Below are 26741 nucleotides of genomic sequence, written 5' to 3'. Positions count from 1 at the left end.
GGTATTTGTTGGGTGGGAGATTAAAAGAGGTCACAGTAAATTTTGCCTTCATTTCCTTTGTCTGATCCATCTTCATTATGTATGAAAAAAGTTGACAATGACGAAAACGAAGGACATTTTCACTGTAATTTTAGGTAGTTTTAGTTATTTTTGTAATCACACAATACAGTTTCAGTTAATTTTTTAAACTCTCATTTTTGAGAGGACCGGCCAAAATGTCCTCACTTTGCAAAAATGTCCCCACTCTGTTGGTTAAAAATGTGTTCTGGTCCTCACTATGTAGGAAGTACAAGAACACACACACACACACACACACACATTTAGAAAGGCATGGTGGTGTATAATCATTTTAATACAAGCTCCTCCAATAAAAGAAAGATCTTATCATCACTGGAAATCACTGTGGAACCAAAAATGATTCAGCATCGAGTGACTCCTTGATTTGGCAAATTGTTTCTTCCAAAATGTCCTTTAGTTGAAGTTTGAGCTGGAGAAAAACTGTCCAGCATAAAAGAAGTGTAAATCCCAACTAAATGTATGGCTTAAATACAGTAAAAAAACATGTAAATGAACAATAAAAAACTTCACTGGTTTCCATTCCTGTAGTGTGGGAGTGGACTGTCTGGAAAATAATTTGAGAATGAATACTTTGATATCTTTTTGCACATTCCATGTGACGTAGTGGGTCTGTGGTTACGGGGGAGGTACGGTGCTCTGAGGAAGGAGTTGAGACTCCTTTCGAGTGGGAGACAGATATTTGGCTGGAAAGTTAAAAGGCTTTGGAGCGGTGACCAGGCTTTGATAGCTTCTGGACGACGATGGGGGTGGGGGATCAGGTCTGAGTCTGGGCCCTGAGGGACGTAATCACAGCTTAAAGTGATCCTGAGTGGGTTCTTAAGGAGTACAGAGCAGATATGTTTCTCAGACTGACTCTGTGTTAAACTACTCAGCAGTTCAGCCTTTTTATAACAAGACACAGAGCCCTATTATATGATCTATAGTGGTCTAATGGTCTAACACAAACACCACAAGACAGTCCCTCAGGTAGAGTCCCCACGGGAAAAGAAAGAGAGGTCGACCACGAAACACCTGGCGCAGAGACCGGGAGGCTTGAGATCCTGGCTCAGGACCCAGAGGCTTGGAGAAGTCTTGTTGGCGGCCTAAGCTCCAGAAGGGTTAGTAGGTGATAAGTAAGTAAGTGCATTTAGGCCACGTCTCACTTTAGCTAGTTACATTATGCATAATGTGGGAAAACTTGTTAATTAAACCAATCATCTCCCATTCCAGGTATTCTTGCAAGTTGTGTTTCTGTCTCCACCGTCTCCCTGTGATCTCTCCCATCAACTACTTCTATTTGTAAATGAGCAAGTGCATTGATAACTGCATCTAACTGTGGAGAAAAAGTATTGCTGCATGTCCCTGTGTGTGTTACATGCAGGCAGCAATCTCCGTGTCTGAGCATGGAAGCCACCAGGAAGTGCATAAAGCCTGCAATTCACCGAAAATTCCAGCAGGGGGCGCTAAGTTTGGCTGCAAAAGAAATCTGCCCATTCATTTCAGTGCTAAATTTGAAAACTTCTCACTTGATTTATTACCTCAGAAAAATTTTTCAGGGACAACATTATGGTCTCAATCGCTAGTAAAAAATCTTCTTCAAGACAATTTGATGTCAATAGTTCTAATAATGGTCCCATTTAGAAGAAAATAGAAGATAAAGAATCGTATGATTTGGGGCGTTTCTAGCTTTGATTGACAGGTCACTAACAAGGCGAGCCGTCACCAGGAGAGAAGCAGAGCAATGCGTATCCACGGCAACGTGTCAATAAAGTTATATACAACGTTATATAGATAGAAAAGAGGATGTTTAGCGGTTTGGTCTCATAACTTTGACCCTTTCACTGTATTTTCACTTAATGACAGTTTATTTGAACGTTTTGTTCATTAAATGTCTTGTTCAGTGTTTGGTTGGACTAACAGACACTCCAAGGAGTCGCTGCTCAGTTTTCTGAGGTCAGGAAGATACATTTTGTTTTTGTTTTTTTGCTAGCCAAAACTAACATCCCAGCTAATGCTCCAGTTAATGCTAACATGAATTAGCAGCAGCTTCTCTCAGTCAGGTTGAGGTGTAGAGAGGCTGTAGTCAGTGATCAGATCCCTCTCCTCCTCCACAGTCCAAATATGGTCTGCTCCCCGTATCGGAAACAAGATGGCGACGCAAGATGGCGACGAGTATAACGCTGAACTCGAGGCTTCCAACGGGGCACAAACCAACTGGTGACGTCACGGTGACTACGTCCATTATTTATATACAGTCTATGGTTACATGTTGACTTGAACATTATCTGAATCAACAAGAACACATTCACCATCCGTGCAATCACCGTGCAAAATATGGCATCATGTGCATTAGTGATAATAACATTTTCAAATATTCACTTAACATCTTCTTAAACAATTTAAACAATCAGGTTAAAATAACTCTTGTGTTTTGTCACAGTGACTCTCTGCTTAGTCATTACTTACATGCATATAAATACTTCAGTGAATCAAATCATGAATCATGAATCGTTTATTTTACTTGCAATTAAAGATATGCTTTTGCTGCCTGGTGTGGTGTAGTGGTGGTGGTTTGGGTGTGTGTGTGTGTATTTGGTTGTGTGTGTGTGTGTGTGTGTGTGTGTGTGTGTGTGGTTGTGGTCTTTCTCCACTGCTTACATCACGCTGTGACCTTCACCTTTTCAGTGTTTATGGATATTTACAAAAGACTCTCTAGAAAGTTGCAGAGTTCTTTGAACTCGCTGTGACTGTTCTGCACGAGGTCATCATGCCTAAACAAGGTCCAGTTCATGCAAAACACTTCTGACTAGAACTTTTTATTTTATAAACGGACCTGGCCCTCTGGTGCCTTCTTAGTCACACACAACATACATGATTTTTTAACAAGTGAATGTGTTTTACAGCTTGGTTTGTGTCCTAAATGGTTGGTTATAGCAGTAGTTCTCAACCTTTTTGAGTCGCGACCCCCAATTTAACATGCATGTTGTCCACGACCCCCGCTCACTGAACACAATCTCACACGCAAAGTTCAGATCACCCAGAAAAGGAAACAAAATGACCAGAAAAAGGAAACAAAATGACCAAAAAAGACACAAAATGACCAGAAAAGACACAAAATGACCAAAAAAGGAAACAAAATGACCAAAAAAGACACAAATTGACCACAAAATGATCAAAGAAAGACACTAAATGATCAAAAAAAGACACAAAATGATCAAAAAAGACAGAAAATGACAAAAAAGACAGAAAATGACCAAAAAAGGAAACAAAATGACCAAAAAAGACACAAATTGACCACAAAATGATCAAAGAAAGACACTAAATGATCAAAAAAAGACACAAAATGATCAAAAAAGACAGAAAATGACAAAAAAAGACACAAAATGACCAAAAAAGAAACAAAATGATCAAAAAAAGACATTAAGTGACCACAGAGCTAGCTTGGCGACCCCCAGAAATTATTTCGCGACCCCAATTGGGGGTCCCAAGGTTGAGAACAGCTGGGTTATAGGGCTATAAATCTCTCTTTCTGTGTATGTTACATGCAGTAAACAAATCTTCAGCCTGGATATCAGGTATCCCTCTCTGATAAGTGCATGCTCTCTCACACACTGAACAGTCCAAAGTCTGTTATGTCATAGTAAACACATTCAGACAGCTCATTAAAAAGTCATGAATAGTATATAGGAATATAAGTATATGGAGATGTGAGACAGTGGGAAAAAACTATAACAACCCACACAGCTCACTGTTGTGTTCAGTGCATGATGCAAACTTTATGGTCTGATCAGGTCCGACAGCTGGAGCGCTGCACAGTTTCAAATTTGGCCTTCGGTTCCTTCTAAAAGGATGCAGTTAAGTGATTAAAGTGTTTCAGCAAAGTGGAATTTTACCAGTAAGAGCAAAAGTGAATCCCATGTGGGATGACGCACGGCAGACATGCCCTTTCCTCTTCCTGTGAACGCTCTTTGTTAGCCAGCGAGTGTTTTTTGGCCACTGAGGTCAATGTTGTCTGTGAAGATTACGCTGCAAAATAACAACCTGCACAGATCCCTTTTATTTCCTTTTATAGGGAGTTTTTCTGATGAGAGTAAATGTTTTGGGTACCTTACAATGAGCTTGTTGTTTTCTTAAACTGAATGTTTGACTCCAACCACCTCCACCCAGAAATATCTTCTTTTTACATAAGATAACCAGTAAACAGACTCAAAAATGTCTCTTTGCAGATTAACACAGTTAAAATGACATAAATCATAAATAAAAAAGAAAAGTTGAGTTTCTCTAACAAGTCATTTTTTAAAGATTGGAATAAATTAGAAATGTACACGACTGGTCAAAAGTTTTAGAACACTCCAACTTTTCCAGAATTTAATTGAAAATGATGCAGTTTAATGTCTCAGTGTACTCTGAAATTAATGCACATTTGCAAAATTTAAAATTCTTTATTGAGCATGATAGTGTTTTGAAAGTAAAAAAAAAAGGTTCAAAATCACATTTTATGTTGGACTAAAGGACTAAAAAAAGACACAAAACGACCAAAAAAGACACAAAATGACCAAAAAAGACACCAAAAGACACAAAATGACTAAAAAAAGTCACAAAATGACAAAAAAGACAAAATGATTTACAAAGACATGAAAATAATTCAAAAATGGACAAAATAGCCCAAGACTCCATAGAGTTAAGTTGTTAACCCATTTCTTGTTCCCTGAAAAAGGCCTACTTGTATAATTCTGAAATGTACATTATTTTTCAGTTTTGGTTAAGCTTACCTTTTTTTATTTACCTCTGGCAGTTCACCACTTACCTTTGGACCCTTTCAAGCTGTTCATTTGAATTCGAATTTCAATAAAAAAATGGAAAAATTGGGGTGTTCTAAAACTTTTGACCGGTAGTGTATATTACTAAAGAGTGAGCTGGATCTCTATTATAATTTATACATACAACACTTTTTCAATTGCACACAAATGTCATGAATATTGGGAGAAAAATTGGGTCTCCACATATTATGGATATTGAACAATTTGCATTTTTACAACCTCTCCTGTCCTCTCCTCTCTGCTCTGTGTAAACAGATTTTGAGTGAATATATGTCACATGACCGTTCGTTTCAGCAGAATCAATCGTGGCTTCAATGTCTCTGAGGAGCAGAATTTTATGTTTTTAACAGGATTTAGTTGCTCCAAACAGTTTATTTTTTAGCAATGTTTTCAATGAGACGTGTAGAATAAAGTGAGTTTGAATAAATATCTTAATTTTAAGCTTCGTTTTGGTTACTTAACCCATGATCAGTTCTAGGTCTGTCAGAAAGTTCAAATTTTGACAATAATGCCTGTTTTTACAGTTTCTTCCTATGATAAACGTTGTATTTTTAGTGATATTTTAGAGCAAATATATGTGGGGTTCAGAGGGTTACTACAGGTTTATCATTTGTGATGTTATCTTCTCATTAACATATTGAAAATGTGTATGTATTTCTGTCTGCTAATTAGGGAAAATCCAGAAACTATTAAACAAAACAACAAATACAATAATAATTAGTAATTACATACTGTTCATCTGCAAAATTAGTCAGATTCAAAACTGTCTTATAAACTGCACTGTAAAAAATGTCTGTAGATTTTACGGTGAAAAACTGCTAAACCATGACAGTAAAAGACTGTAAAATGATAAATGGGTTAATTCAGTTTCAGGAACAATTAAACACAGTGTATGTATATATCAGCCAAAACAGTATTTTTTACAATTTAAAAAAAAATAAAAAATACATTACTCCACTGTAAAATACACTGGCACCATGTTCATAGCAAAAATAAACTGTAATATATATATATATATATATATATATATATATATATATACATACACACAAGCCATCATTTTTGCATTTATTTTTTGTAAAAGTACTTTTTCTCACTGTTAAATATACTAAACACCATATCTCTAACAGAAATATACTGTAATATTTAATGGTAAAATCTTTAATTTATGCGGCATTTAATAAATATATATATATTAATAAAGTATTTTCTGGTCAATTATATGGCAGAACAGCGTTTATTTTGATGGAAAAACTTTTTATTTTTTACGGTAAAATATGGAATAAAAGGGCAATCTTGAACGTGAAATCAACAGAGCTTTACCGTAATGTTACAAAAAGTTGCACCGCATTTATTACGGTAAAGTTCTGGCAACCACAGCTGCCGTTTTTTTTACCGTAAAAACAACAGTTTGTTTTTTTACAGTGTGTGGTAACTCACATAAACATGTTCTTTCATTGCTGTTGCTCAAACATAAGAGAAGTAATGAAGCAAGAGATCAGGACATCAAGTGCAAAGTTAACGACCCGAATTCTCGAAAAAACTACCGTCCAACTCGCTTCTTAGGGAAAATAAAGAACCAGTTGGATTAAAAGACTCACATATCAGAAACAGGAATGCATTACCATCACTAATCAATCATCCCAGTCAGTTACTGTGTGTGTGTGTGTGTGTGTGTGTGTCACTGGGTCCTCAGCCTCTCCAGAGACCTGTCAGAGCTCTGCTGATGTTCTCCATGTCCACAATGGAAGACAGATTGAGCATTATGGAAAAATAATGACTGTGTTCACATGTGCATAACTTTGCATTTTCTGTGCACACGTGCAGTGGTGAGGGGCCCCCGCGCTCCAGTCCAGTGATGAAGATGGTGAAATAGAATGAAATCATAAACCTGGAGGAGTTATTGATCTCTCCCAGATGATTGAACGGACTCCACAGTGCAGAAAGTAAAGCAGAGGTCAGTGTGGTTAAAAGCTTGGAGTCCATTTTAATACCACTAATGACCATTGAAGTGTGTTTTTCTGTGGATTTCTGCAGCATGAATACATTTTTGACTCATTAGTCAAATATGCTGATGTTAGTGAGCCAAAAGCAACACAGATATTGCGTTTTATCAGTAACTTCTACACTTTACAGCAGTAGTTCTCAACCTTTTTGAGTCGCGACCCCCAATTTAACATGCATGTTGTCCGCGACCCCCGCTCACTGAACACAATCTCACACACACAGTTCAGATCATACAAAAAAGACACAAAATGACCAGAAAAAGACACAAAATGACCAAAAAAAAGACACAAAATTACCCAAAAAAGACACAAAATTACTAAAAAAGACACAAAATGACCAAAAAAGAAACAAAATGACCAAAAAAAGACACAAAATTACCCCAAAAACACACAAAATGACCAAAAAAGACACAAAATTACCCAAAAAAGACACAAAATTACCAAAAAAGAAACAAAATTACGCAAAAAAGAAACAAAATTACCAAAAAGACACAAATTGACTAAACAAGACACAAAATTACCAAAAAAAGACACAAAATTACCAAAAAAAAGACACAAAATTACCAAAAAAAGATATAAAATTACCCAAAAAGACACAAAATTACCCCAAAAAGAAACAAGATGACCAAAAAAGACACAGAATGACCAAAAAAAGGAAACAAAATGACCAAAAAAGACACAAATTGACCACAAAAAATAACATTAAGTGACCAAAAAGACTAAAACACATTAACACATGAACACTTTAACACAGTGGAGACAGAGCTGACTTACAAAATGATTTGGCGACCCCCAGAAATCATCTCGCGACCCCAATTGGGGTCCCGACCCCAAGGTTGAGAATAGCTGCTTTATAGACTCTATATGATGCAACATGCTCCGTCACTGTGTGGGTCTTTACATAAACAGTCCAAAAGATCACACTGGTTCCACTGTTTATGTGAATCACTTTATGGTCACTTGCAACACAGTTTGTTAGGCTGTAATCTGAGGTAGTGAAAACATGTTGCACAGGTTACTACATGGACTTTGGGAGTTATTTGGCTCCATCTGTTTGTTAAATTAGGTGAAAATATTGTGATATTTCATGCAATTTCCTTTGTTTTCTTTAATAGCTCCACATTTGTTAGTCAAATTATCTGTTTGAGCTAATATGTTATCAATAAAGAATTATAAATGAAGCATCGTGAGAAGACTCTGGCAAGCAAAAGAAAGACCATTATTAAAGTTGTTAAAGGTTCATTATGTCATGAAACACAACATTAGAGAGAAAACTAAAGAGGCAAACACATTCCAGGAACTTTCATGACAACGATTATTGGCACGACTGAAAGAAATGACAAAAAAAGAAAGAAAGAGATGAACCAAATGAACTTATTTTCTTTTATGTGTTTCCCTTTTGTTCCTCGTCCCCTGGGATTGATTCCTGACAACTCTTAGTTAGTTATTGGAAATTATTTTTGACAGAAACTTAGTTATCGTTCTCAATTCTCTCACTTTGAACTCTATCGAATGCATTAATGGGGAAAGTTTTCAAATCAAACCCTGCTTGTTACTGCATTACCACGCAACATAAGACACAGCAAATAAAATAAAATCAAAACAAAAACAGCTGATCAAAGTGGAATTATGAACCCTTGAGTCAGACAGACAAAATTGCCACACTGCAAAAAAAGAAAAGTTGGGTGAACTCAAAATTTCAAGGCAACAAACTTTGATAAAATTTTAAGTTGGACAAGTAAACTAAATATTTTAAGTTTTGTTTTTGAGTTTGCTCAACTCTGAATTCAGATTTTTGTCAACTCAACTGTAAGTTGTACTAACTTATAGTTTTACATTGTAATAACTTTTAATCCTTACTTCTGCTAACTTCTGCAATGTGCTGAATTGGCACGATTGTAACGCCGCTATGAAATGTCAGCTAATGTTGTGACCACAATTTTGAGTTAGCATTGATACGCTAATGGCTACTCTTGTAGCTGTAACAAGCAGCGCTGCTAGCATCAGTTAGCCGCTAGCATCAGTAAGCTGTGAGCATCAGTTAGCCGCTAGCGTCAGTTAGCCGCTAGCATCAATTAGCCGCTAGCCTCAGTTAGCCGCTAGCTTTCGCTAATGACCGAATTTCACCTCTTTCCCGCATTTCCCAACAAAGAAATAAGAGTTATCAGAACTATTGTCCCTTGTTGTGAACCCCAACTTAAAGATATAAGTAACAACAACTCACCAACTTGTTTTTGAGCAGACAACTGGCTTCCTTTGTTGTGCTAACTTGCATTATTGCCCTAAATGTCAATAATTTATATTTCCAAGTTTTACCAACTTAAATCACTGTTTTAGGCCAAAAAATACAAGTTGGCTTTTTTTGCAGTGTATTTGATTTGATAAAATATTGTTGAATTGCCAGTTTTCTGCTGTGCACCTCACTGTAAAACAAATTAATGACATTATCTGAAGTGTGTGTTTATGTTTACAGTGCTCGATATAATTTTGGGTACAACCCCATGTGATTACATAATAAACCAGGCTTTGTAGTCGTATCTGTGAAGTTTACCTGCATGGTGTAATTAAAATAAGCGGCTAAAACAAAGAGAATAAATCAAAGGCAGCTGGTTACGATGAAGCCTGTCATCAGTTTTATATTCTGTCTCTGAGGATTTATCCGTCTTTTAATTCAGACTGTGTATAGGAAGCTAGAAATGAAATGAAAGGTCAGGTGGGTTGTGTGTATTTGGACTGGCACATATGAGTAACCGAACCAAGGGAAGTCTCTACTCCTGTTTTTGTTCACAAAGGACAAAGAATTTTACCCCCCTCCTCCTCCGAGAAGCTGCATGTGCAGATTGTTTCTTCCTCAAGCAGGTTAAAACACGAGAGACACTTCATCAGGGTGGATCTTACAGTTGTGTTTGTTTTTTAAGGTTTTCATCTGTCAGCTGCAGAATCCTGCTATAACACACTGAGATCATCATCATCTCCACCCCAAGGAAACTTGAACGGCCCTGTTCCAAACACACACACACATTCTTGTACTTCTATCTTTGTGAGGGCCCTCATTGGAACAGTGAATTCCCTAAAACATCCTTAAAACATTATTAAAAACCTATTTATTCTCCTTAGCGTTCAGTCCCAGCTAGGCAAGAATCCTTGGCTTTCTTTTTACTTTTTAACCCTTTTATTTGTCTTTTGTATCTCTAACTCTGTTTTGGATTGAGTTTTTATTACTATTTTATTTTATTGTTTTTAGTATTTTATTGTTTTTATTGTTTTTATTTATACCCAGTTGTGTATGATTTATTCTATTTTAATAACTGTACAGCACTTTGGTCAACTGAGGTTGTTTTTAAATGTGCTCTAGAAATAAACTTTGACTTGACTTCCCTAGGAGGTTGTAATAGTTCTGAATTTTTCATTAGTTTTAGTTTTCATTTTGTTGTGAATTTTTGTTTTCAAATTCAGTTCGTTTTAATGAGTTTTTAGAGTGAGTTTGCTAGTTTTAGTTGACTTTTTTATTAGTTTTAGTGTTAGTTGTAGTTTTTTGTAATGGGGTATTTGTTGGGTGGGAGATTAAAAGAGGTCACAGTGAATTTTGCCTTTATTTCCTTTGTCTGATCCATCTTCTTTATGTATGAAAAAAGTTGACAAAGACAAAAACTAATATAATTTTAGTTCGTTTTGTAACCACACAATACAGTTTCAGTTAATTACCGTTATCATGTAACCTTTAACCCTTAACCCATTGAAGCCTGAAAAGCGGATACGTTGTTTTGTAGTATTTGTATAAGCTCTCAAATACTTACTGAATTTCATTTCTACCTGCTACAGAGGCTGAAAAATCTATTATTTAGTAGAAGAGTTGACACTTCTGTTGAATTTCCAGAAAAACTTCAAGTTTTAGGGGCTTATTTTAAAATCGCTCAGAGGTTTTACAGGCGTTTCAGGCCTCAATGGGTTAAAACAAAGTCAAAATCAAACAAAATCTCAAAAAAGCCTTTAAAGAAGTGAGGACCGGCAAACTGCAAAAATGTCCTCACTCTGTTGGTTAAAAACGTGTTCCGGTCCTCACGATGTAGGAAGTACAAGAACACACACACACACACACACACACACACACACACACACACAGAGAAGATGTCACCATAATGGGAGTGATTTGGCAAGCGTATACCTGCTCTCTCTGTCTGAAAATAGAAAAAAGCAAACAGAGGAATGTGTGTGTTGTGACATTGACCGAGGCTTCCCGTCTCTAACTTGACTGATGTGTCCATGGGCACTTTAAAGGACTGCTTCGTGCTTTTCTGATGGAGTTCCCCTCGAGGGGGGAACTCATGGAAAGCAACAGACAACAGTTCATCTAATGATGATTAATTTCTTCTTTGGTCGGTGATCTTTCCAGGGGAAAATGAATCCAAAGACCTTTGTCCATCCTGAGAGCTTTCCGAAGTCAAAACCAATATTCAACCTCATTTTCTTTTCCTGCACTTCACCTTTTTCTTTTCTTTTTTTTTTTTGAAAGTCATAAATTATGGAATTTATCATAGAAGAAATTTTCACAAGGTTTTATCCTCCAGTTGGACCTGCAAGAAATCTTCAAACAAAATGACCAAAAAAAGACACAAAATGACCAAAAAAAGACACAAATTGACCAAAAAAAAAAGACACAAAATGACCAAAAAAGGCACAAATTGACCACAAAATGATTTAAAAAAAGACACAAAATTACATAAAAGGACACAAAATGACCAAGAAAGACACAAAATGACACAAAAAAGACACAAAATGACACAAAAAAGACTCAAAAAAGGAAAGTATTAATATTTGGTAAGCTGCATTGTGAAACAGATTTTCTATTGGGATTTGAGGATCCAGTGTGTAGGATTCCAGGGTATTTATTGGCATAAAAGGAAATAAAATATTCATCCGTGTGTCATCACTGGAAAATAAGAATGTGTGTTTTTATTACCTAAGAATGAGCCCTACATAGGGATCAGGCCCTCTGTCACAGAGTCCGCCCATTGATTGGATACAATTTGTCATGAATAAGGTTTTAGACCAAAATGCACAACTCAAGAGACAGGTATCAGTGTGAACCAAGAATGGACTGACCAATAGGAAAGTCTGTCAGTCCAGAACTGCCGTCCCACGGTCCCTGTCTGTGGTTCATCAGAAAAAAAATAATTTCATGAGCGATAATTCATGTCAAAACAACCGGGGTGCCAATGCAATAATTTATTTTGTGTAAAAGCAACAAAACTTGAAACAAAAACACAAATAAGAGTGCAAAAAAAGTCAAGTAAGTGTAAAGAGAAAGTGGCTGGTAAAAATCAAAAGAGAAGAGGGCCAAATCGTTAGAGGCAGAGGGCATTAAAATGTAGAAAGCTCACTGAGTTATTCCATATTGCAGTAGTTCTCAACCTTTTTGAGTTGCAACCCCCAATTTAACATGCATGTTGTCCGCGACCCCCCCTCACTGAACACAATCTCACAGATCACCCAAAAGAAACAAAATGACCAAAAAAAGACACAAAATGACTAAAAAAAGACACAAAATTACCAAAAAAGACACAAAATGACCAAAAAAAGACACAAAATTACAAAAAAAGACACCAAATGCCCAAAAAAGGCACAAATTGACCACAAAATGATTTTAAAAAATGACACAAAATGACATAAAATACACAAAATGACCAAAAAAGGCACAAAATGACCAAAAAAGGCACAAAATGACCCAAAAAAGACACAAATTGACCAAAAAAGACACAAACACTTTAACACAGTGGAGACAGAGCTGACTTCCAAAATGATTTGGCGACCCCCAGAAATCATCTCGCGACCCCAATTGGGGTCGGGACCCCAAGGTTGAGAATAGCTGCCATATTGAACCACCGAGTAAGACTGTGGAGGACCGCCAGGAGGAGGACAGACATGCACAGATGAGCGACAGGTGCTGGTGAGTTGCAGGAGCAGGACACAAGTATAATAGGCCAACCGAGGCTACATTTATCAGGGTTATCGAGTTATTGATGATGAGATGTGATTCAGTGCAGTCCAACCTGACGTGTTTGTCAACGTCAACGTGTGAAACACCACGAACAACAAACCAATAACACAATATGGAAGATAATAAAATAAACACCATAATTCCAGGTAATCCGCGATTATTTCATTCATTTTCATTTCATTGGTGTCACTTCTGATATGCTACAAAAAGGGGAAGATGTCAAAAACATCCCCCAAAATATTTGGGTTTTGGGAAGGGAATGTGCTGTTAGTCTCTCTCTCTCTCTCTGAATTCAGGTTGAAGACAGTTGCAGTTCAAAAGATGAGAGGGAGAGTGCAGAGAAGTGATTAATTATTATTTTAAGACTGGGGCTACATATTGTGGTAATGGAGCATGAGACACGATGATCTGGAGCAATGCAGAAGGCACAGAAGAGAATTACCACACAAGCTAATAAACACCAGGAAGAAGCAAAAACACTAGAGGAGCTAAGGTGCACGGTACTACCACGCTTTTAGAGAAAACGATCTGACAACAAGAGAAGAGAAGGTTTTATACTGTGAAGGTTGATTGTTGGATTAGGTTCAACTGGTCCTGCCCATATACTCACACACAACAACAAACAGAAGGGGAAGGAGGAGCATTTTGGTAGTCTCCATCTTGGTTTTATGGCTGTTGCAATTTTGTTTGTTTTTTGCAACCAACACATGTGCAGAACAGATGAGGAGCTGGAATGATGCTGATCACTAGTGAGAGCTCAGTTTGCAAGGGACGATCATTATTTAAAATGAACAGCCTTAGAATATCTTCTAGTTGAACTGAAATTCTGAACAAGAGATTTTAAGCAACTGATGTACTATAAACACTGTGAAAGGGACAAAGTTCTGAGATGAAAACACACAATACACTGTGGTAGCAACCTGTCAATTATAAGGTACTACTATTCTATTATTTATCAGTTATTTTACTCTAAATGTGACCATAATTTACTAAATAAACTTCATGAAGAAGACTTGAAACTTGTTTGAGATCATAAAGTCATTATGAGAATAAGTTATTAAAACAAGTGGGGTCATCTTAAAGAATCTCCATTACTGCTGTGTGTGAGGGGAGACTGTGTTCCTGTTATGAGAGACTTTAGAAAGGGGGCAGGCGCTTGGACCAAGCAGGATCATGTGTGTATTGTGTGTTTTGTTCCCTCGTGAGGGAAGAGGGTGTTTGTTTTCCTCAGTGTGTTTCAGGAAACCAGTTAAACCAAAGAACAAAGAGTTGACTCAAGAAGAGAAAGAAACGGTATTGTGAAAACATACTCACAAGCTCTGCAATATTAAGTTTCAGCACAACATATAGACACCTTTGATTACCTGAACAGTGTACAAGTACGATCAGCGATACGAATTGTGAATTCAGATATAAAAGTGCTTCCTTGTTTTTTGTTATTAGACTCAAGAAAATATATGCGCAATATTCTGCTACACAGGACCAGGGGCGGATTTTCTCCAATGAGGTAAGTTTTTTAGGCTTTATTGCTTTATTGCTTTGCCCTCAAATCTCTGTAGAGAGAAACATGCAAACATTTTTCAAAAGGAAGTCATGGACAGTCAGGTAAGTAACAGATATATGAATAATCAATCGGATCCCTTTTCAGTCAAACTTTAGTGATTTTCAACGTATTTACCTCTACAGCAGGGGTGTCAAACTCAAATACACAATGGGCCAAAATTTAAAACTTGAATAAAATCGCAGGCCAACATTGAACAAATAAACCTTTTAATATATACCAAACATGTTTTGCTTTAACATTAAATATGGAACCAGCAACGCTTATAAACATACAATATATAACTAAATAGTGCAGACATGCAAAATCAAATTTCAAATAAAAAACACATCAATGTCATTCATTTATTAAATGAAAAATAAATAAAAATCGTATGCCTCTTTTCTATTTGCATCCTTCTGATTTAAATATCAAAATAAACTTTTTCAACAGGTTAATAAATTCTGCCTTTCTTTTCACCATTTTTGGGAAGGGGTAGCTGGGAGACAGCTCTAGCTGGAGGTTGCTATGACGACTGTCACAGAGGAGCGTTTCTGGGTCCTGTCCTGATTGACGCGCCAAAACAACAGCAGGGCATTGTGGGATTTGTAGTATTAGCGGTAAATGCGCCGTATAATACCGGCGGGTCAGCTTTTATAGTACAATAATAAGATAATAATTTGGTTTTGCCTCCCGCGCCAAATAAAATTACACTGCGGGCCAAATTTGGCCCGCGGGCCAGAGTTTGACACCCTTGCTCTACAGGCTTAATTTTATATTATTTATTTATTTTTCAGGGACAATGTACATTGATCAACATTACTGTAAATGTGCCAGATTTAGCTGAAAGGCTAATTTGTCCCTTTGCTAGATGTTCAATTAGCCTTTTAAACAACAATAAAACACACAAGCATTCATCGTATCATCTGCATAAACTTCAACACGTGCTAAAGGTAGATCATTGATGTTTCGATTAAAAAGTGGTGCCCCGGAATAGAGCCCTGGGGCACTCCAATATTTCAGCTGACACAATGTTCTGTTTTTGAAGCAGGCTTTAAAACAGCAGAAGAAAATAACCAATTTCTGTTAGAGTGATGTTGTGATTAACTGTTTCAAAGGCTTTTCTTAAGTCAGGGCTGCACAGACGGTTCCCTCTTATCAAGTTTAGCTGTATTATATTTTAGAGACTTCCATCTGTAAATGAATAAAAACAGATCATCAGAAGCACAAATGCAGCAGCTGCAGCCGCATTACTGATGTGCAGAAGCATTTTAGAAGCAGCCCAGAACACAATCACATACAGGTGTGAGACACCATTCAGACAAAGAAACATTAGGTGTCAAATATTTTATTTTTTAAAACCTAAAAATCATCTACCTGATATGAGTTGCACTTGTTAAAATATGAGGAGCGTTTTTCCTGGGTGGACTCAAAATGTTCGAGCCAGTCCAATTGATAGCATGAATATTATGACATAGTCAAATTATTATTCTGGTGGTCTCTCTCGGTTATCATATCTAAGCTGCTTTTATTTGTGTAAGGTTCAGATATAACAATAAATTTGAGTTGAGTTAAGTGGTTAAAATATATTTAAAACGTGTAAACATTGACAGATTATTGTTTACAATTATTATTGACATATTTACATGTTTTATTACATATATTTGTACACGTACCAGCAGTCTGTTGAATCATTCTAAGTCCTGCTAGTTGTGATTGGTTAAAGGACTGACATGTGAGGGAAAACAAGGAAGTGTGGGCTTGTTGTTGTTGTGAAGCTGCCTGAGGATAGAGAAGAGTAAAGTGCTGCTGACTCAATATATATATATCTCCATCCTGCTGTCTCATTTTATAAAGAGTGATCTAACCACCATACATTGAACCCTCACGTTACATTTGTTTTAACCCATTGACGCCGGGAAAGCATTACCGCATTTCTACCATTAAAACCGGTAGCGCTGTTGCGTCACTCTACCATTAAGACCGGGACAGCAGATATGTCATTTTGTAGTGTTTGTATTTTTTTCCACCTATTTTCGGTCTCTTGGACAATGAAATGCATCAGAATCATGATCAGAATACATGCGCGAGTGTCGCAATGCAACATTGGACTTTTCATGAACTTTGAAATCATGGTGGAAGACGACTATAGCGGAGGAGCTCAGCAGTAAGTGATGAAAACAGCACCGATGATTTTATTGCTGTCGACCTTTAAGCTCTCAAATACTTTTTGAATTTCATTTTTATCTGCTACAGAGGCTGAAAAATCTATTATTTAGTAGGTTTTGAATTTCCAGAAAAACTTCAGGTTTTAGGGGGTCATTTGAAAATCGCCCATAGGTTTTCCATGCATTTTTTTCCAGGCGCTTTAGGCCTTAGTGGGTTTAACTCAGCCCATGCAGTGACAGAAAATATTTTTTTTACACTTGATATTAGCGGGGACTTTTGACACATTGGGTCGCTCGCGGTGGAGCTCTGCTCACGCGGAGCGAGGACTTTTGACACATTGGGGGCGGGGCCAAGGCTGACCCCGGGCCTCTTATGATTGGTCATTTTCCAGCCCTCCACGTGGGTGCCTTTTCAGTTTACTGCTGACAGCTGGTAGTAGACGCCATAGTTATTGGATAGCACCCAGTGTCAGCGTTCACCTCTCGCCCAGTGCCAGCTGGGATCAGCTCCAGTGCTGATAACCAGTTAAGGACAATGAATGAACTCATTAACTACTGATAGTAGAGTGCACTTTAGGTCAACTGAGTTCACTTGTGAGACCTGCAACCTACATTCACCTGGTAGCTACATTTGGCACAAATTCTGCTGTACAAACATCTATGCCAAAAAACTGCACAACCTACTGCTAAAAAACATTATAGCTCATACATTAACTGCTGTAAAACCATATTTATCTTCTCCAGGTATTTATTTGCACTTTGAATGAAAGTCACGTGGGTTCAAATTACACAACCCACTCTAATACTCTTATGAAACAGGTCACAGGTTTTTATGATGCAAGCGTGCATGAGTGAGAAAAAATCATTCACAAAACTACACTGTACTGGACACTATGAGCAGTTTAAGAACATTAGTAGATAAAAGAAAAAATACAATGATGACACGACAAAGAAGAAATTAATGACTTTGTTTGTTGTGTGCAGAAAATTTGTGTTGTCACCATAACTTCATGTGACACACACCACAATCAGTAACTCATTTACCTACGAGGACCGGACCAATCATCTCCTACACTGGAGTTTGAACGCAAATATATAAGGAATCTCTTTGATAAGGAGAAGAAGCGATCCTGTTGCCACTCGTGAGCATGGGTAAGTGAATTTCAGGGTCTTTATCATGTAGAATCATGCTATATTTGTAATATCTCTGAGTTGAAACTGAAGAGGTCTCTTATCTTATTATGTCTTACATTTTAGGAACCATGCCGTTGCATCGTTTGTGTGGAATGTTTGTATTCCTCAGTGTTTGTCTGATTTCCTTCACACCACCACCTTGCAATGGAGGGAACATTCTGGTGTTTCCTGTGGACGGCAGCCACTGGATCAATATGAAGATCCTGCTGGAAGAACTTCATGCCAGGGGTCACAGCATCACTGTGATGAGGGCCTCCAACAGCTGGTACATCCCAGAACAGTCTCCTATCTACACATCCATCACCATTGAAGTGTCTGAAGGTTTAGAGGACTTTTTTGAGGTCTACCTACAGGAGAACATGAAGGTATGTCCTAACAGATTATATATGGGGCCTTAGGTGGGTCTTTTAGTCATTTAAAGAGATAATTTGGGATTTTTTAAAATTAGGTTGTATGATGTACTTACCCACAGTCAGTGCATTCTGTGTAATAAATGATGGTCTGCATATTCCCAGTTTGGAAAACCAGATGCGCACTCCAGGCAGGAAACAGACTGCAGACAGGGCCTGTCACAAAATGTATTCGAAGATTTAAGATTCCCATATTAGTCCCACAATAGGGAAAAGTCAACGTCTGCATATAAATCATCCAGTGAACACACCATGCTTAAGAGCAGCGGGCAGCACACTACCACAGTCAACCAATTTTTGTTTGGCACTACTTTTTCTCAACCGTAGATATTCCATGTTCCTACGCAGGGCTGGACTAGGACAAAAAATTGGCCCTAGCATTTTTGCCCCGACCGGCCCACCACAACTGATAACTCACCAACTATCTTAGTGCTCTCTTGAACATGTAGACTACATAAGATGGCCCTCATCCTAGAGTGTCAAAACACAGGAAGTCAGAATGGATAACTTTCACTTTTTAATATAAATGCAATAACATGCAGCACAACAAAGCAAGATAATACACATAGTACTGTAAAAGTACAGTGGAAACTCCATGCTGACTTTAAAATGATGTTCTACTAATGCTCAAGACACAAATGTTTACATATCGAGAAAGATTCCTTTGGGTGGGCAAATTACCCTGAAGAGACAGAAATGTCCTGCCAGCACATTTAACACTGTCACACTAATATCATAACCTTCACGTCCGGCTGCTCGTCTGTTTATCACCTCCAGATCTATCAACAACTGATCAAGCTAGCACAGACAACAGCTAATCAGCTTCAAACACTAACAGAACTGACCAACATGAAATTATGACGAGGCACTAGAATGTTAAACTGGTAACAACAGCTAGCCTAGCCTAGCATGTTGCTGTGCCAGTCAATGAACTTCAACCAATTAAGTAATTAAGTTAAAGTTCATAACTGTTAAACTTCATTAAAAGTTCAGACGTGCTAAACATAGTGGAGGCAGCAGAAACTTCCCTCTCTTCCTGCTCTTGCCCGCTAGCTGCATGCACACCTGTTACTGTTTATAACCAAGATGCCGTCTTTACACGATACATTGATGATGTAGCAAGCAAACTACACTGTGTTCAAAAAGTTAGCAAGCTAACAAAATAAAGTTATTAACCTGGCTTCATGATATTTCAGTCATGCAGAGAAATATTTTTTGCTTCTTACCGCATGTTGCCAGGTGCTGCAATCTTTCCACCTCTCTCTCCTAACTCCCTAAAGCAGTGATTCCCAACCGCTGTTCCGCGGCACACAAGTGTGCCGTAAGAAATCATCAGGCGTGCCGTGGAAGATTATCCAATTTCACCTGATTGGTACTCTAAGTGAGCGGCGTGAAGTGAGAGGCAGAACAATTAAATGCTCTTCCAACAGAGAGCAGTCTATCAGCGAATCTCGCGAATTAACGCGTAATCAAATGATCGTTAGCGGCAGTTAGCTATGTAGCAGTACAGTGTGTATGTGCTAACAGGCTAACAGTTAGCTCTGTAGCAGTACAGTGTGTATGTGCTGCTGCTGCAGGAGGTGTTCACTTAGCGATCTCTGTCTGTTTACAACAAGCACCGAAGTGAGCGTTGTCACTGAGCTGGTAATACATTGACTGTCGGTACTCATACAACCCAATTTTTACAAAAATCTGAACTATCCCTTCAAGTGTTAAAATGATCACTTTTGCCCCCTTTTCCCCCCCGAAATCTTTCATTTACAGGCGCAGAGAGAGGGGGCTTCAGCACTTACTTTCTTCAAACTCACCAAGGACTTCCTCTCTATGATTTCTGATGCTCATTCATTGTGGACTAACGCAGTTGCTAGAACCTTTGATGATGAAAATCTTGTCAAAAGATTAATGGATGCCCAGTATGATCTTGTTCTCACTGACCCAGCTATAGGATCAGGGGTCTTACTAGCCAAGTATCTCAAACTGCCCCTGGTGCTCAATGTTCGCTGGGTCACCAGTGGAGAGGGCCACTTGGTGATGGCCCCCTCACCACTGTCTTATATCCCAGTACCAGGATCGGGCTTAACAGACAAAATGACTTTCATCCAGAGGGTCAAGAACATCTTTTTCTATGGCATTTTAGTGTTCCAGCAGAAATTTCTGGTGGGGCCGAGCTATGACGCTGTCTGTGAGAAATACATCGAGGGTGGATGTGACATCATCTCACTTCTGCAGGAAGCAGACATTTGGCTGTTCAGGTCAGATTTTGTGTTTGAATTCCCCCGGCCAACAATGCCAAACGTCGTCTACATTGGAGGATTCCAGTGCAAACCTGCCGAACCTCTGCCAGCAGACCTGGAGGACTTTGTTCAGAGTGCTGGGGAGCATGGAGTCATCATCATGACTCTGGGAACCTTAGTCAATGCTTTGCCCAGAGAGCTCGCAGATGAAGTCGCCGGCGTCTTTGCCAAGATGCCTCAGAAGGTATGCTCAGTGTCACTAATCAGTAAATGTGGACTTTGGGAACTGCTGGTGTACAGATACATCAAATTCATAATTATTTGATTTTTGAACAGGTGATATGGAGGCACAAAGGGGAGCGTCCCTCTACTTTGGGCAACAACACCCTGATCGTGGACTGGATGCCACAGAAGGACCTCCTGGGCCATCCGCAGACCAGAGTCTTTGTGGCTCATGGAGGAACCAATGGAGTGCAGGAGGCCATTTACCACGGGGTCCCTGTGCTCGGCATACCGTTGTTCTTTGACCAGTATGATAACCTTTTACGTCTGCAGGAGAGAGGGAGCGGAAAGATCATTCAGCTAGCCGATCTTAATGCCCGCAGTTTTGAGCAAAGTATTCATGAAGTGCTCCGTGACGACCGCTACAGACAGAACATGCAAAGACTGTCACGTTTGCACAGAGATCAGCCGATGGCGCCCATGGATCAGGCCGTCTTCTGGGTTGAATATGTGATTCGCCATAAAGGGGCTTCTCATCTGCGCACAGAAGCCTATAAGATGCCCTGGTACTCATACCACAGTTTGGATGTAGTGTTACTATTGATTACTGCAGCTACTGGACTGCTGCTGTCTACTTTGGCCGTTTTCAGGTTCCTGTGCTGCAGAGGGAGAAGGACCACCAAAACCAAACAACACTGATGATGGTGAAATTTGTTTAGAACACCCGTTTTGAATGTTATCAGATATTTGAATGGTTTGTTATCAGGGGTTCATCAGAAAAAGATTGATAAAAAGTAAAACTACGTTTATCACTATAAAACGTTAGGCATGGACATTAACTTACAACTTCAAATAATAGCATCTACTTTTTTGGACATGGGACACAAACCCTGGTCTTCTGAGTGTAAGTCCTGTGTTGTTGTTTTTTTGGCAAATTCTGCCTAGGAGATATTTTTTGTCTTTCATACTCTGTGTCCTTGCTTCCCCCCTCATTTTCACACTCAATAACTTCACATGTGCCTTGGCATGGTTTACCTGAACTATGGCCAATAGAGGGCGTGTTAAACAACACATGTTAAATATAGCTGCCAATTCAGTGGCCTGATAACAACCTGCTGGCCTTACAGCAGGTGGAGCAGGCCCCTACTTATGGGATGATTACCACTCATAACAACTATTTCATTGTCTGTTTTATTTGATAAAAAATAAATATAGTTAAAAACAGAAACGTAGCCCTGTTGCTCTTTTAAAATGAATTGTCAAGTGTATTTGTACGGGTTACTGTTTCATTTGTAAAATACCCTTGAATAATTTGTGATTTTCTGATCAGTTTATACTCTTTTAATCTGAAAATGGAAAAAAAAGCTAACAGAGGAATGTGTGTATGTTCAACAGAAGTGATATTGACTGAGGTTTCACTTCTATGACTCAATTGACATATCCATACCAGCTAAAACATTTTAGATCATTAACTCCAATAAAGTCATATGTATTTTCTCCAGGTATTTATTTGCACTTAGCATGAAAGTCATGAGAGTTTAAATTGCACAACCCACTCTAATTCTCTTATGAAAGAGGTCACAGGGTTCTTCTGATTCACATAACTACACTGTACAGGACACTACCAGCTGTTTTAACAACATAACTAAAAGATGTAATAAAATGTCAATGACACGGTAAAGGAGAAATTAATGGTTTTGCTTGTTATTTGCAGAATATTTGTGGTATAGCACCATAAGTTAATGTGACACATGCCACACTGGGTAACTCATTTACCATCAAGAACTGATCATCTCTGACACTGGAGTTTGAACTCAAATATATGAAGAATCCTGTTGATGGACTGTCTGTGTGCAGCCAAGAAGCAATACTGTTGCCACTCGTGAGCATGGGTAAGTGAATTTCAGGGACTTTATCCTTAGAATCATGCTAAAAATGTAATATCTCCTAGTTGCAACTGAATCAGTCTCTTATCTTATTATGTCTTACATTTTAGGAACTGTGCTTTTGCATCGTTTGTGTGGAGTATTTGTTTTCCATTTTTTTAGATTAAAAAACTTTAGATGTGCATTTGTTTTAGCAGCACAAACTGTATCTTTGCCTTGTTTTTAGCTGACAAAAATCCATAAACTTGTTCAGCACACTTATCCTAAACTGAAGAGGTCTCTTATTTATTATATGTCTTACATTTTAGGAACCATGCCGTTGCATCGTTTGTGTGGAATGTTTGTATTCCTCAGTGTTTGTCTGATTTCCTTCACACCACCACCTTGCAATGGAGGGAACATTCTGGCGTTTCCTGTGGACGGCAGCCACTGGATCAACATGAAGATCCTGCTGGAAGAACTTCATGCCAGGGGTCACAGCATCACTGTTATCAGGCTCTCTGACAGCTGGTACATCCCAGAACAGTCTCCTATCTACACATCCATAACCATTGAAGTGTTTCAGAGTTTTCAGGACCTTTTTGGTGTGTACCTACAGGAGAACATCAGGGTATGTCCAAAGGGATTATATATGGGTTCTTATGTGGGTCTTTTTGTCATTTAAGTGTTAAGATGATCACTTTTTTCACCACCTTTTTTCTAGGCGCAGAGAGAGGGGGCTTCAGCACTTACTTTCTTCAAACTCACCAAGGACTTCCTCTCTTTGATTTCTGAGATTCATTCAATGTGGATTGATGCTGTTGCTAGAATCTTTGATGATGAAAATCTTGTCAAAAGATTAATGGATGCCCAATATGACCTTGTTCTCACTGACCCAGCTATAGGATCAGGGGTCTTACTAGCCAAGTATCTCAAACTGCCCCTGGTGCTCAATGTTCGCTGGGTCACCAGCGGAGAGGGCCACTTGGTGATGGCCCCCTCACCACTGTCTTATATCCCAGTGTTTGGATCAGGCTTAACAGACAAAATGACTTTCATCCAGAGGGTCAAGAACATTTTTTTCTACAGCATTTTAGTGTTCCAGCAGGAAGTCGTGGTGGGGCCGACCTATGACGCTGTCTGTGAGAAATACATCGAGGGTGGATGTGACATCATCTCGCTTCTGCAGGAAGCAGACATTTGGCTGTTCAGGTCAGATTTTGTGTTTGAATTCCCCCGGCCAACAATGCCAAACGTCGTCTACATCGGAGGATTTCAGTGCAAACCTGCCGAACCTCTGCCAGCAGACCTGGAGGACTTTGTTCAGAGTGCTGGGGAGCATGGAGTCATCATCATGACTCTGGGAACCTTAGTCAATGCTTTGCCCAGAGAGCTCGCAGATGAAGTCGCCAGCGTCTTTGCCAAGATGCCTCAGAAGGTAACACATGCTCAGTGTCACTGATTCACTATTATATCATATCATTAAATCTATGTTTCTTATCCAATACACTTTGGGCCAGATTAAGCAAATATCTCCTCACGGTACCTTTGCGGTTTCCTTTTCCTATGAAAAAAGAAAAATGTTGTGTTAATGATCTTGGAAAGACATCTTGATATAAAATGGATAATTAGGGCCACGGGGCAATCGCACCGAGCACTGGTCCCATACAGCAATAGCTGTAGGGACCAGTGCTGCACTACTGTTATACTGTGGATTTCTTCTTCTTCCTCTTCCGGACGCAATTTCGTCCCGCTACTAGTCCTACAACTTGAAGAGTTGCAGGACAAATTATATATAAAAACGTGCGGTTTGATCGGGATCGGTGTGCTATTTCTTCTCTCTACAGAATACAAATTTTCACGAAAAACTGCCCAAAATTTTGCATTGAAATGAATGGAATGGCCGAAAAAAAAATGAGCGAAAAAGAACAATAATTGGAGATTTTTAAACGTCTACTTCTCCGGCATAATTTCACCTAGAGACTCCATTTAAACTTTAAACAGTAGACACAAGTCTTGTGTATCGGTGTATTAATACATGTTTCGATAGGTCATATAGTTTATTATCAATCCCTGTTCAATGACCATGATCATTTTTGGAGTAATTCTGAGATTATAATGGGTGTGTATTGCACTGAATGTTCGTGTCACAGTGTGTGACATCATCGCTAGAGTGTAGAGGGAGAGAATAAATTGTCAAAAAATTAATTTTAAAACTGCGCTCCAGGCCGCAAATTCCACTCAACAGAAATAATTTATACATAGAAGCATAGGAAAATTTGTTTTCTCACTCACAATCCTCTGGTAAAGCTGTCAGAGTTATAGTTTGGGCGTAGGACGCACAGATGATCCACCAACACCACCAACAGCCTCATTGGCTCCCATATTAAAAACGCAGGAAGATTTCTGAAAAAGGGAGATGGAACAGTTTTTTTAGATCGCTCTAACAAAGCTATTTTTTCATTTTTCTGGAAAAAAAACATATGTAGACGTTCAGGAAGAACTCAGGATGCTCAAAGTGAAGTCGGATCAATGATAGGTATTATGGTTTTGCCAACAATGCTTTCTGTTCGAGACCAGAAATTTCAGTCTGTCCACCTCTGCTGTCACTGAGCCGGACAGGTGTCAGTTAATTCTGTTGATTGCTTTGATCTGATTGCCTTTGATCTTTGATGTGATTACAGTTACAGATACACACACACACATGCACGTAAGCGCGCACACTCCTCACACATGCATACACATGCTTCAAACACGCACGCACGCGTATGAGGTTAAAAGGCATAGTTTGAAATTTCTGAAGAATCTCATCATAGTGTACACACACCGGCAGTAGCCCCCGTGGCCCTTTCAGAAAACTAGAAAATTTCCCCAGAGGAAATTTTCTAGTTTGTCCTGCAACTCTTCAAGTTGTAGGACTAGTAGCTACACCTGCAGATATGCAACATATGCAACTAATTCATATGTTGCATATCTGCTGGTGTAACAACACAGTAAATTCATAATTATTTCCTTTTTGAACAGGTGATTTGGAGGCACAAAGGGGAGCATCCCTCTACTTTGGGCAATAACACCCTGATCGTGGACTGGATGCCACAGAAGGACCTCCTGGGCCATCCGCAGACCAGAGTCTTTGTGGCTCATGGAGGAACCAACGGAGTCCAGGAGGCCATTTACCATGGGGTCCCTGTGCTCGGCATACCGTTGTTCTTTGACCAGTATGATAACCTTTTACGTCTGCAGGAGAGAGGGAGCGGAAAGATCATTCAGCTAGCCGATCTTAATGCCCGCAGTTTTGAGCAAGGTATTCATGAAGTGCTCCGTGACGACAGCTACAGACAGAACATGCAAAGACTGTCACGTTTGCACAGAGATCAGCCGATGGCGCCCATGGATCAGGCCGTCTTCTGGGTTGAATATGTGATTCGCCATAAAGGGGCTTCTCATCTGCGCACAGAAGCCTATAAGATGCCCTGGTACTCATACTACAGTTTGGATGTAGTGTTACTATTGATTACTGCAGCTACTGGACTGCTGCTGTCTACTTTGGCCGTTTTCAGGTTCCTGTGCTGCAGAGGGAGAAGGACCACCAAAACGAAACAACACTGATGATGGTGAAATTTGTTTAGAAAACCTGTTTTGAATGTTATCAGGTATTTGAATGGTTTGTTATCAGGGGTTCATCAGAAAAAGATTGATAAAAAGTAAAATTACGTTTGTCACTATAAAACGTTAGGCATGGACATGAACTTACAACTTCAAATAATAGCATCTACTTTTTTGGACATGGGACACAAACCCCGGTCTTCTGAGTGTTAGTCCTGTGTTGTTGTTTTTTTGACAAATTCCGCCTAGGAGATAATTTTTGTCTTTCATAGTCTGTGTCCTTGCTTCCCCCCTCATTTTCACACTCAATAACTTCACTTGTGCCTTGGCATGGTTTACCTGAACTACGGCCAATAGAGGGCATGTTAAACAACACATGTTAAATATAGCTGCCAATTCAGTGGCCTGATAACAACCTGCTGGCCTTACAGCAGGTGGAGCAGACCCCTACTTATGGGATGATAACCACTCATAACAACTATTTCATTGTCTGTTTTATTTGATAAAAAATAAATATAGTTAAAAAACAGAAACGTAGCCCTGTTGCTCTTTTAAAATGAATTGTCAAGTGTATTTGTACGGGTTACTGTTTCATTTGTAAAATACCCTTGAATAATTTGT

General features: G+C 38.8%; 2 protein-coding genes across 2 annotated transcripts; both read left to right on the top strand.

Moving 5' to 3' along the window:
- Positions 1-17588: 17588 nt before the first annotated feature.
- LOC131986462 (UDP-glucuronosyltransferase 2C1-like) lies at positions 17589-21350 on the top strand. The gene is made up of 4 exons (XM_059351436.1): positions 17589-17741; positions 17847-18148; positions 19958-20671; positions 20764-21350. Exons 1-4 carry the CDS (start codon positions 17738-17740, stop codon positions 21346-21348), a joined length of 1605 nt encoding a protein of 534 aa, XP_059207419.1. The 5' UTR covers positions 17589-17737; the 3' UTR covers positions 21349-21350.
- A 1052-nt stretch (positions 21351-22402) lies between these two features.
- LOC131986475 (UDP-glucuronosyltransferase 2C1-like) lies at positions 22403-26163 on the top strand. The gene is made up of 4 exons (XM_059351451.1): positions 22403-22541; positions 22844-23145; positions 23239-23952; positions 25539-26163. The coding sequence occupies exons 1-4, from the start codon at positions 22472-22474 to the stop codon at positions 26121-26123; spliced, it is 1671 nt and encodes a 556-aa protein (XP_059207434.1). The 5' UTR covers positions 22403-22471; the 3' UTR covers positions 26124-26163.
- The last annotated feature ends 578 nt before the right edge of the window (positions 26164-26741 follow it).

Source organism: Centropristis striata, chromosome 15 (assembly GCF_030273125.1).
Source record: "Centropristis striata isolate RG_2023a ecotype Rhode Island chromosome 15, C.striata_1.0, whole genome shotgun sequence".
NCBI classification, from domain to species: domain Eukaryota; kingdom Metazoa; phylum Chordata; class Actinopteri; order Perciformes; family Serranidae; genus Centropristis; species Centropristis striata.
Note: the sequence above shows the minus strand (reverse complement) of the source record. Positions and strands in the feature narration are given on the sequence as shown.

Excerpts from the sequence above, each read along its gene's own strand:
- LOC131986462 (XM_059351436.1), top strand. Across the intron at positions 18,149-19,957 it reads ACCTACAGGAGAACATGAAG|GCGCAGAGAGAGGGGGCTTC; the intron begins GTATGTCCTAAC and ends TTTCATTTACAG. Across the intron at positions 20,672-20,763 it reads TTGCCAAGATGCCTCAGAAG|GTGATATGGAGGCACAAAGG; the intron begins GTATGCTCAGTG and ends ATTTTTGAACAG.
- LOC131986475 (XM_059351451.1), top strand. The coding sequence starts at position 22,472 with ATGAAGAATCCTGTTGATGGACTGTCTGTGTGCAGCCAAGAAGCAATA. Across the intron at positions 22,542-22,843 it reads GTTGCCACTCGTGAGCATGG|GAACCATGCCGTTGCATCGT; the intron begins GTAAGTGAATTT and ends CTTACATTTTAG. Across the intron at positions 23,953-25,538 it reads TTGCCAAGATGCCTCAGAAG|GTGATTTGGAGGCACAAAGG; the intron begins GTAACACATGCT and ends CTTTTTGAACAG.